The sequence below is a fragment of the Aquila chrysaetos genome, chromosome 21, assembly GCF_900496995.4.
Source record: "Aquila chrysaetos chrysaetos chromosome 21, bAquChr1.4, whole genome shotgun sequence".
Taxonomy (NCBI): domain Eukaryota; kingdom Metazoa; phylum Chordata; class Aves; order Accipitriformes; family Accipitridae; genus Aquila; species Aquila chrysaetos.
Window position 1 is genome coordinate 11,293,287 of NC_044024.1, and position 11,135 is coordinate 11,304,421.

General features: G+C 63.0%; 1 protein-coding gene across 5 annotated transcripts; it reads right to left on the minus strand.

The window, feature by feature from the left end:
- Window positions 1-33: 33 nt before the first annotated feature.
- Window positions 34-10,502, minus strand: SLC7A3 (solute carrier family 7 member 3). 5 transcript variants are annotated; one of them, XM_041119138.1, is made up of 13 exons: window positions 10,328-10,502; window positions 7,973-8,381; window positions 7,608-7,766; window positions 7,347-7,521; window positions 7,133-7,245; window positions 5,933-6,155; window positions 5,612-5,751; window positions 5,430-5,532; window positions 4,915-5,126; window positions 4,090-4,256; window positions 3,702-3,810; window positions 3,480-3,614; window positions 34-52 (listed from the first exon to the last, which is right to left on the minus strand). In XM_041119138.1, exons 2-12 carry the CDS (start codon window positions 8,340-8,342, stop codon window positions 3,481-3,483), a joined length of 1,905 nt encoding a protein of 634 aa, XP_040975072.1. In that variant the 5' UTR covers window positions 8,343-8,381; window positions 10,328-10,502; the 3' UTR covers window positions 34-52; window position 3,480. The 5 variants fall into 5 exon arrangements, with proteins under 5 accessions (XP_040975072.1, XP_029853216.1, XP_029853213.1 ...); XM_029997356.2 differs by lacking the exon at window positions 34-52 and adding an exon at window positions 2,858-3,385; XM_029997353.2 differs by lacking the exon at window positions 34-52 and having other exon boundaries at window positions 2,858-3,614; window positions 7,973-8,385; window positions 10,347-10,502.
- Window positions 10,503-11,135: the final 633 nt, after the last annotated feature.

Sequence of the window (11,135 nt, forward strand, 5' to 3'; positions counted from 1 at the left end):
TCCAGCCAGTCACCTGCAGGGAGGAGGATCTGACGGTACCTGCTCGCTGGTCCTACAGGGAAGAAGGTGGCTCATTAACTCCTCAGGTTGAAGTACTTGGTGTCACAGAGCAGTGTGGACCAGCCAGCCTATTTTAACTCCCAAATGGATCATTGTACATAATTTAAAATTTAATCAGCTGCTACATCTCCAGGTGCCAGGCCCACCCCTGTTCTGGCAGGGGAGCAGTGCAGCAGGCAGGTTCCAATGGCTCAGCAGCACAACCATCCGTCTCCATCCTGCCCCAAGCCTGCATACCCACACAGGCTCTTCCTTGGCAAGCAGCTGGTGTGCAAGAGAGAGCTCCTCCAATGCTTCTGCTGGGAAAGCCCCATGTCCCCCACAGGCAGCCTGGGTCTGCACCAGACACATGGCAGCGTGTGCGGTTATGAAAGCCGCAGGGGATGGGGTGGAGCCAGGTGGGGAGGGAGGCTGAGAGCCACCAGCTCTCTGCACCCCCTGCACCCTGACCCACCAGTGCTGCATCCCCAGCATGGCCCACTGCCAGAGCAGGTTGCTGTCAGCCAGTGGCCGCAGCCAGGCCTCCGCTGCAATGCTGCCCCAACTGCCTGACCCCTCAGCATGGCTTGGGCCAAACACAGCCAGGGCCACAACCCTCCAGCTCCCCTTTAATTCCAGGGGGGACGGCAACAGGGAGATCACAAACCAATCCCCGGCTGTAGCTCCCGGGGCGGGGGGGGGGCCTGCCTGAGTGCCACCCCCAGCACGGCACTACAACCAGCAAGACAGCACTGAAACAGGAGCCAGCCCTGCCTCCCCTACCCATGCTCCTGCCCACACTTGTGCCCGGTCTGCCCAGCACCCATGCAGCGGCAGAGGGACAGGCAGGGGGGCAGCTTCAGGCTTGTTTGGTTCCTTCCAGGGCTCTGCCAGCCGCTCTGCTGGGGCTGGAGCTGCCCTGGGGAGGCCCACGACTGGGCGGCAGGCAGGAACACAGCCTTTGCTGCCAACCTGGGTGGAAACTCCCCGGCTGTCGACACAAACCACAGGCAGCTGTGTGCAGGGCTGGGGACTGGGCCTCTCAGCAGCAAAGCCAGGCTCTGCCTTTTGTTGTGTTTTCCCAAAGCAGAAAATGGCCCCTTCCAGACTGGCCCACCCTGACCCCCCAACACCTGACAGCCTTCACCCAGGAACATGCTTCCCTCCCGGCCCCTCTCTGCACAATGGAGCCCTGGGTTGCAATCAGAGCATCTCAGCAGGCCACACACAGGCTGGCGGAGCAGCAGTTAAAGCAGTGGGAGCAGCCTGTGCCGAAAACATGCTAGGGCTCTGGCTGGGTGTTATTCACAGTTGATGCACCGAGATGTACAGTAATGCCAGCGGGGCCTGGGAAAGACAGAGGCACTGCCCAGCAAAGGATGTGGTGCCATCCCTGGCAGCTCTGCCAGCCCGGATGAGGTGGAAGGAGGTCGCGGGCAGAGAGAGGCAGGGTCCCTCCAGGCAGCCAGGGGCAGGGTGTCCAGCATGGGGCCTAGGGCTCGACAGGGCTGGTGCGCTACTGCCAGCACCTGCGCCCATAGTGAGATGGCACTGACCCACTGCACCGCACCAGCACAGACTGGTGGCTGCCCGACAGCTGCTTCCCTGCTGGGCTGCCATGGTGGGAGCTGCCCAGGGCTTCCAGCACCCTGCTCCATGTCCAGAGCTTTGCCAGTCCCAATGGGTGCCCAGGATGAGATGCTCGTGCTCAGTGGGATGGCCTGGAGCCAGGCATGGACATGCCCATGGGTGCATGCATGGGGACATGGGCACAAAGGCATGGGGGGGGTGCAGCAGTGCTGAGCCAGGGGGTGAGGGCTGCAGTCATATCATGGGCCCATTGCCCACTACAGCACCTAAACCTGGGTGTATAGGTGCCGGGGGAACTGCAGGCTCAGGGCTCAGCAGGGCCCCACGTGCTGCTCCTGGCCAGAAGATACCCACCAGGCGGGATGGTGGGACCCAGCACAGCACACTGAGGCACCAGCATGACCAGGAGAGCTGGAAGGACCTGCGAAGACCCAGTGCCGGGAGTCAGCTGTGCCTGAGGGCTGGAGCCTGAGGCTCCCAGCAGGGCACCCCAGTGCCCCACCCTGGGGCAGTGGGGCAGGCAGTGCCCAGCATGGGGCCAGAGCAGGTGCTGCAGCCCCTTTTACTCCAGGCACAGCCCTGGGGCAGGGCTCACAGCTCCAGCCCAGGGGCCAAGCAGAGCTGATGGTGTGGGGCCCTCACCACCGACCATGCAGTGACCCTGCTCCACTGCCAGTAAACAGGGAGATGCCAAAACCGTGCAAGATCCATCTGCCCTAAATTAGTTTATTTTGCAAAATAATCTGTCAGGGCTGATTTAGACCAGACCAGAATCTGGGAAATCATGTTCTCACAGGGATGCAGCCCAGCTCCTGGCCACACTTCCTCTGCAGGCCATTGCTGGAGCCTCCAGGAGATATTTCCAAGGTCTTCACTGCAGCTGCTGCCCTGGGACCTGGTGACACGCTCCCACAGAGCACAGGGACTGCAGGGTGGGGCCACAGCAGGCTGGTGTCCCGCCCACAGGTACCAGCAGCGCTGGGTTGAGTTGGCCTGGAGCACTGCTCCACGGTTCCTGGCTCACTGTCCCAGGGGACAGTGCAAGGGCTGGTGGCTCGTCGGCAGGTTTCAGACAGGGAGGTCACCCACCACAGCTAGCTGTGGCCAAGCCCTGCTCTGTGCTGGCACCAGCCTGGCACTCGGCCCAGTAGCACGTGGGGTCCTGCCTGGGGATCCGTGACCACAGGGCATTAACATAAGATGTAGCAGGACCAACAGACCCAAGCACTTAAAAAACATTTAGTTTAATAGGTATAAAAGTCGACATTAAAACACCAATTATACAAAGGCATATGAGGTTGGACACTGCTACGGCTACACTGTGGACATCTTCACAGACACCCGAGCTAGATGCTCGTACCAAGCAGCATGGCCAGGGCAGCACCAGACTGCTGGCAATACCAGAACAAACCACCCCAAGCCTCATTGCATGGCTGCCATGTACACGCCTGGCGCTTGGAAAGCACAGAGAGGAGGTGGTGACCACAGCCACATGGACAGAGAGAACGAATACAGCTGTGCCATCACATGGGGCCTCCCATGTGCAGGGAAAGCAGCATTTCTGACAGCAGCTTACAGCAGGAGGGCCATACCAGTGTCACTGCCCCTCAGCAGGGTTGGGGGGGATGGCAGAGACCAGCCCCGGGCCACCGGCGCTCCCACCTGGCCCGGGGACTCATCTCCGTGACCTTTGCTCTGCAAGGGGAAAGGGCAGCACACGACCCAGTTCTGTGGTCCTGACTTTGGGACTCACTCCCTGCAGGAGAGGGGATGGATGTACCGTGCGGATCATGATCTTGTTCCCGAGTGGGAATACTAGCAGAGATCCACGGAGTGCCAATGCCTGGTACCTCAGACCGCAGCAGCCCCGGGGCCAAGGTCCAGTCCAGGGTGGTGCAGAGGCTTTTCTACTGTGGCACAGGGTTCTTCTGCATTTTTCCCTTCCACGCTGTTCCGAATCCCGTAGCCGAAGTAAATCATAAAACCTGCAGGACAGTTTCCGCAATGAAATGCACAGCGGTGGGCTGCCAGCATAACAGCGGGCACCGTGCTTACCTCCACAGGACACCTACCCACAGCCATCCAGATGGCAAACCGCACCCAGGTGCCGGCACTCAGCTGTACCATCAGCAGGATGTTAACAAAGATGCTGAAGATCGGCAGGAGTGGGAGGAAAGGTACCTGCAAGGGACACGAGGAGCCATGTCAGCTGTGCCTTAAGAGACCCGGCCAGGCTCGAGGATGCTCCTGGCCACAGAGGGATCCCACCCCACCACAGCCTAGAGAGCACCTGGGCACTGCCACGCTGGGGACTGCACTTTGGAGAGCTGCGTCTCAGGGCCCTGGGCTTTCCTGGACAGTGACTGCCCAGAAGCAAGCCCTGGCAGACCCTGCAATCGCCCAGACCCTGCTGGGGGTCCGCAGGGATGCAGACGCCAAGCTGCTGGGGGCTGCACTCACTTTGAAGTTCAACCGCGCGTTGCTCTGTGGCTGCCTCCAAACGATGATGGTGGGAATGAGCAGAGCCATGAGGAGCAGCACCAGGGCCACAATCCAGCCCACGCTGGCGTCTTTCAGCGCGGTCACCTTGAGGGTGAGGACCACGCAGATGACCGTGATCAGTGTGGCTGCAAGAGAGGGGGCAATCAGGGATGTGGCCCCCCTGGGACACCGAGCCTCACCAACAGCTGGGCTGAGGCACCCAGTCCTCTTGGTCAGTTATGGGTCTAGAACGTGCTGTCTCCAACACCCCCCCCGAAGCCTCAGGAAAGTGCTTTGCTGGGGGAACTTGCCAGCCTGTCAAGAAGCGGGAAGCCTGCACTCAGCTAGGCTCGAACCCAGCTCTGATGCTTACCCAGAGCTGGCTGAGCCGCCCCATTCTGGCTGCACAATGAAGCCATTGATGGACGGATCAAACCTTGCTGGCCAAACCCGAGCACTCTCGGGGAGCTGAAGACCACTCTCACTGGGTGGCCAGCCTGGGCCAGGCTCATCACAGGGAGCTCTCGTGACCACCCATGACCACATGGCTGGCTTAGTGCCCACATCCTCCATCAGCCGCCGTGTGCCCCAAACCCCAACTGTGCCCTGCACTTGGCACCCTGCTCAGGGCAGAGCAGGTCCAGCACCCACTGGCACTGCCAACAGCAGCTGGCAGCCTGTGCTACCTGGCCCCTCTCCTCTGCCCGGTGTGTCCACCATCCCCTCCCAGCTCTGCAGAGACATGCCAAAATGCTCTGGCCTCTGGCAGGAGGGGACATCGGCTGCCTGCTCCCACTCACTCACCGATGACCGAGACACAGACATAGACAATACGCCCCGAGAGCATGGTGGGGGTGTCCTCAGGCGGGTTGAAGAGTGTTGCCAGGGACAGTGTCTCTTTCTGCTGGGTACTGGCAGTGGTGACAGCAGGGTTCATGATCACCCTCTCCTCCTCATTCCCGTTCAGCTCTAGCATCTCCATGGCCTTTGGGGAGTTCAGCTGCCCGGACTGGTACCTGAGCAGACAGGACAAGCTACAGCAGAGCCCGAGGAACTTCCCAGCCCAGGGGGACAGTGGGCAGCACCCTCATATCCCTCCTGCTCCTCCAGCCCCACAAGCTGCTCTGGCAGCAGCCCCGTGACGGCCACCCCACAGATGTGCCCAGAGACACTGTGCAGGCCCTTGTGAGCAGCCTCCACCTTGGGGGCTTGATGCTTCCCCAGGCTGTGCCCCCTGGGAAAAAGCTGTGGCCACAAGCCCCAGGCTCAGTGCAAGGCAGATCAACCCCGGGCACTGCCACATGAGAGGAAGCACCCACCGGAGGATGAGCACGCACACCGCCACCAGGGAGTAGGCCAGCAGCGTGCCGATCGACATGAGGTCCACCAGGTCCTTCAGGTCAAGCAGGAAGGCCATCACCGCTGCAACGAGGACATGCAGCATAAGCACGGCTCCAGACTGCCACAGGGCCAAGCGTGAGGCGGCGGCCGGGAGCCTTACCTGCAAGGAGCCCTGAGGTGATGGTTGCTGACAGAGGGGTCTTCGTGCGGTTGTTGATGCTGGAGAGGAACTTGAAGAGCAGCCCGTCCTCCGCCATGGCATAGATCACACGGGGCATGGGGAACATGGAGCCCAGCAAGCTGTTGCGGGAGAGATGGCTCAGGGCCTGCCCGGTAAGCCTGCCACCCAGACAGGAGGGGGACCAGCTCTGTGCCAGGAGCAGGACAGCAGCCAGATGGGGCAAACCCCCAGCCCAGCCAGGACGCATGCTGCTGGTCCCCGTGCCATGCCAGGCAGTGCCAGGGATGGAGCCAGTCCTACCTGGTGGAGAGGGCACAGAGCGAGCCGACGGCAACAGCGTAGCGGGCGGGCTCCCAGCCCACTGCCTTGAAAGCCTCAGGCAGGGGGCTCTCCTTGTTCAGGAGGAAGTAGGGCACCATGAGGGTCAGGGCCGCAGAGACCCCGAAATAAGCCACGAAGCAGATGAGGAGGGACACAATGATGCCAATAGGGATTGAGCGCTGTGGGTTCCTGGCTTCCTCCCCTGTGCAGAGACAAAAGGCAGCATCCGTCCCTGCTCCATGGTGTGCTGTGGCACAGGGCAGCTGGCCCCAGAGGATGAGCCACAGCAGGGACTTTCCACGGCAGTGTGGGGCTGGGCAGCAGCAGGCAGGGGCTGTTGGAGAGGAAGGGTCCCCAGCCGTGCTGCTGCACTGGCAGAGTCTTCGGCACTGCCGAGAGCAGAAGCGCGTGGCTGCAGCCCCAGCTTCCAGGCATGCAGCTGCCTGGCAGCTGGGCTCACAGCCTCTCTGGCCATGCCAGCCCTCTGCCCCCACCAGCAGCTCCCGCTCCCCGCAGAGCCCGCTGAATGTGGATCTTCCGCGCATGTGGGCACAGCGATGCAACCACCGTGCTCTCTGTCCCCTGGCCTTTGCAAAGGCGTGCTCTCCCACTGCACCACACTCCCCGGCAAGGGGCTCGGCAGCCAGAGTAGGAGGGAAGGAGGTGGCTGCCGGGCAGTCCCTGGTGGGGGGGAAGCACAGGCAGGGAGGTCAGGCAGAACAGCCTGTACCAGCCACCCACTAAGTAGATTCCTGGGGGAATGAGAGGAAATTGAGAGCTCCCTGTGCTCCAGAGAGCGGCAGTTCTGCACGAACTCAGTCATTTAGAAAAACTGTTGCTTGAGGCTGGGAAATAACCAGGAGGCATTAGCAATTCCCAGCGCTGTTGCAGCCTCAACTTGGCAGCGGAAAGGCTCCCTGCTGTCCTGGAAGCTGCCTGTGCAGGCAGGGTGCAGCCCCGCTCCCACCGCTCGTTGCGGGGAGCCCCTTTTCCTAGGTCAGGGCAGGCTATGAGCCCTTTTGTGCTGACCCAGCTGGGGACAGAGCCACCGTGGGGAAACCTCCCAGGAGTGGAGGGATGGGCTGTTTCCCACGCCATGGAGCATCCTCCCCAGTGGGTCCCAGCCAGCCACCAGTTGTGCTGGGGAAATGCCCATGCCACCCTTGCCCAAGGTGGTACCTGTGGTGGCAATGCAGTCAAAGCCCACGAAGGCATAGAAACAGGTGGCAGCACCAGTCAGGATCCCTTCCAGTCCAAAGGGGACAAACCCGCCGGAGCCGAAGGCTTTTTTGCTGGAAAGGAGGGAGGAGAGCAGCTGCCACAGGCTGCATGGACAGCAAGGCCAGTGCCAGCCCTGTGCCAGACCCTGGCATGGCATGGTTGCTCTCCTCACCTGATATCATCCAGTGGGTATGAGTGGTTGATGTAGTCCTCCTCTGAGAGCTGCCAGTTCTTGATGTCTCCTTTCACGAAGCCGGCGATGATGACAAAGCCCAGCACCACCAGGTTCACCGCCGTGAAGATTTTGTTCACGAGGGCAGATTCGCTGACGCCAAAGGCCAGCAGCGCTGCAGGGACGAAAGGAGTGAGTGGAGACCCACCGGGCTCCCATGCCACCACCCACAGAGCCACGGAGCCACTCCTACACACTCACCAGTGAGCAGCCCAATCAGGATCAGGGCGAAGAAGTCCGGGCGCTCAGCCAGCACCCCTGGCAGATGCAGTGTGGTCTTGTTCATGAAGAAGGTGGAGATGTGGTTGCCAATGATGTTGTCAAATGCTGCGCTCCAGGCTCGAGCCACACTGGCTGTGCCTGGTCGATGGCAAATCTGTGCATTAGTCCAAGCCCAGGGCAGAGAGGCACTGGCCACCCCCACCCCAGCACCCACCTCCCTGCTGATTCCACCCCACACCTTGCTCCCACAGCACCACACACTGCCCCCACAAGCCCCCCATTCTGCCAGTGCCGTGCTGGAAGGAGCCTGGGCACATGTGCCAGCATCCTGCCCGGCCCCTTACCTATCACATAGGAGAGGATGAGGTTCCAGCCAGTTGTGAAAGCCCAGATCTCACCAACGGTGACATAGCTGTAGAGGTAGGCAGAGCCAGTCTTGGGGACACGGGCCCCAAACTCTGCATAGCAAAGTCCAGCCAGTACCGATGAGAGAGCAGCCACAAGGAAGCAGAGGACGATGGAGGGACCAGCCATCTCCTTGGCCACCTCCCCAGCCAGCACATACACACCAGCCCCCAGTGTGCTGCCCACCCCGAGGGCTATGAGATCCAGCGTGGAGAGGCAGCGAGCAAAACGTGTGTCCTCGGAGCTCAGATCCACCACGCGCCGGCGGATCAGCTTCTTCCCAACACTGGTCATTTTTCCTCCAAACATCTTGTCCTCTCGTGGGTGGTGCTCAGCTGCTCAAAACCCCTGCAAGAGAAGGGACCGCAGGAGTGTGAAGCTCAGTGTCCTGCAGGCAGCAGGACCCACAATGCAGGAAGCAGGGCAGGCAGCGATGCCCACAGGAGCTGTGCCTGCTCCCGGCCAACCCGTTGGCACCAAGCCCCTGCCATGCTGGTGGGGCAGAGACCATGGCGGCTCCCTCCAAGGCACTGTGGGGCTGTGCATACCCCACCTGCACAGCCCCTGCACCAGGAGAGTGAGCCAGGGATGAACCCAGCAAGTCCATGGTGGAAATAGGCTCGTTGCACAAGCCCTGTGTGGTCTCCACCATGGGCCTCCCGGGCATGTCCCAGAGCTTGCCCACTGTCTCCCAGCAACTCCCCACTGATTTGGCAGCCAGGAGATCCCTCAGCCCAAACTTGACTGCTGGCGCATCCCTCCAGCCAGGCGTGTGGGCGTGCACAGCAGCGATGGCAGGAAGACAAAGCATTCCTCCAAATGAGGATTTGGCAGGCTGGGCTGACTCACTGGGACACAGCCATTCCTCCTTTGCTCCCAGCATCTGCACTACACCCTCGGCAGGGATGCATGGCCAGACACACAGCGCGGGCCCCCGGCGCACATCCCTTGCATGCTGACAGTGCTTGCCGAGCAGCCCGCACGCTGCAACTGCAGGCTGCAGTTGCCCTAAATGTGCAACACACCCACTTCCCTTCCTCACAGCTGCCACCCATCCCCTAAAAGCTCTGGGAGACGAGCACCCTGTGGAGCAGGCAGCCGGCACAAGGTGAGAGGAGCTGCAAGGAAAGCGGCTCTCAATGCCCATGGCCGCAGCTGGCACCCCGTGCCCAGCACTGGACCACCCACCCACCAGCACCTTCTCCCCACCAGCTGCTCCCTTCATTGGGAAACAAAACATGCTCCAGTCAGGCTCCTGGGGCAGCACCGACACCACGCTGTATGGATCAGCGCAAGTATACACGAGGATGACTTTGTGACCCTTTTCCACCAAGGGGGATAACCAGGGTTGCAGTGGCAGCCATCAGCTCGGCTGCTTCCCCATAACCAGCAAACCAGCCTGTTTCTGGAGAAACCCCCTCCTGAGCTGGCACATGCCATGTTTGGCCTTGGCCCACGGAGCTGTCGCAGCCCAGGGCAGCCTCTGGGCCAGGTTTCAAGGGAACAAGTGCCCCAGCACTGGCACCCTCCCCGGCCACTGCCTGGACAGCTCTGTCTGCCTTCCCCAGCGCTACTCAATTGCTCCAAGGATTTCTGACACCCGACGCGAGCTCTGCAAACTGCAAGCGCGGGGCTGGCAGCAGAAACGCGCTCAGCCCTTATTCCCAGGGCAGCGCAGACAAAAAAGCGCGAGCGCGCCGAGAAGGAAGATGTGGGACAGCCTCCCCCTTCCCAGCCCCCGCGGGCCCTGCTGCGCTGGGATTCGCCGTGCCCGGGGAAAGGAACACGAGAAGTGCCCAGACCCTCACCAGCACCCGTCGGAGCCGGCCTAGGGAGAGCCGCTCAGGCGGGTCGGCCGGGTCCGGGGAGGCTCAGCCCATCGCCGGCGAGGTGCCTCGCAGACAGCCACGCTGTCACCCGAGATGGAGAGCGCGCAGCGAGCTACGGGCGGGCAGACGAGAGGAGAAGCGACGTGTCGGGCGACAGCTCCCGCTGCCCGCCGCCTCCCGCCGCCCGCCGCGGCTCGGGACAGCAGCCGCGGGCCGTCAGCCCCCGCTCGGGACCCCCACCCCAGCCCCCGCGGGGCACCTCCGGCCCCCGGGAGCCGCCAGCCACGCTCCGAACCGCCGGGGAACCCGGCGCTGCCCCGGGGACGGCGGGACCGGGACGGGAAGCCGCGGCAGGTCCCGGCCGCCGCCCGCACCGGCCCCACGTGCGCTCGGCGGCTGATGCAAGCGCGGCACCGGTTGCGCCAGGCTCCGCCCGGCCCGGCGGCGGCGCCCGCGGCCACTCACCGGCGGCGCGGCGCGGCTCGGCTCGGCTCGGCTCGGCTCGTTCCGGTGCGGTCCCGTTCAGCTCCGCTCCGCTCGTCCCGGGACTGCCGCCGCTGTCGCCGCCGCCGAGGGGTTGAAGGGCGGACCGGCTCCGCCCGCCGGAAACAGGCACCGGCCCTCGCACGCCCCGGGTGCCCCCCCCCCCCCCGCTCCCGCAGACCCGCCCCACGCGAAGCGACGGGCGAGCGGGACCAGCCCCGCGGCCGGTGCGGGGAAGCCCGTCTCCGCCCAGCCCCACCCGTGCCCGGTTCGCCGCGCCCTGCCGCCCCCCAGGTTACAGATTTTAAAAAAAACCAAAACAAAACACAACCAATCCATAAATTCGAGTCATAAATGGCAGCGGGGCTGAGGCCAGGCACGTCTCGGCCCCGGGAGTGCGGCTGCTGCGGGCGGCAACCCCGAGCCCAAGGCAAGGGAACGTGCGGCCGGCGGCTTCAGCTGTGCTCCCCCGGGAAAGGCCACAGAGGGGGCGGCTGAGGGTCCCCCGAGCCCCGATGTGAGCTCCCTGCCGGGGCTGGGAGCGAGGCGAGGGCTGGGGCGCAGCGAGGAGGCCGGCCCTGCCACAGGGAGCGCGGCCGGAGCTCAGCCCGAGGCGTGGAGGGGGGCTCTGCCCCGACCCCCGTGTGCTCCGCAGGGAGTGAGTCCCCGGCCAGCGCCCATGCTGCTCCGCTACAGTCTCCTCAACTCCGGGAGCAACAGGCAGCTCTAAGTGATGGGAAGCACCAGTCTCAGGAGAACTGTTTGGCAGTCGAGCCGGCAGCCAGAAGCC

What these genes read in the sequence shown, in the direction of transcription:
- SLC7A3 (XM_041119138.1), bottom strand. Translation starts at nt 8,342, where the DNA reads ATGTTTGGAGGAAAAATGACCAGTGTTGGGAAGAAGCTGATCCGCCGG. An exon ending in TACCCACTGGATGATATCAG is followed by an intron (nt 7,246 to 7,346) that starts GTGAGGAGAGCA and finishes CCTCCTTTCCAG; the next exon opens with CAAAAAAGCCTTCGGCTCCG. An exon ending in TGACTGCATTGCCACCACAG is followed by an intron (nt 6,156 to 7,132) that starts GTACCACCTTGG and finishes GTCTCTGCACAG; the next exon opens with GGGAGGAAGCCAGGAACCCA.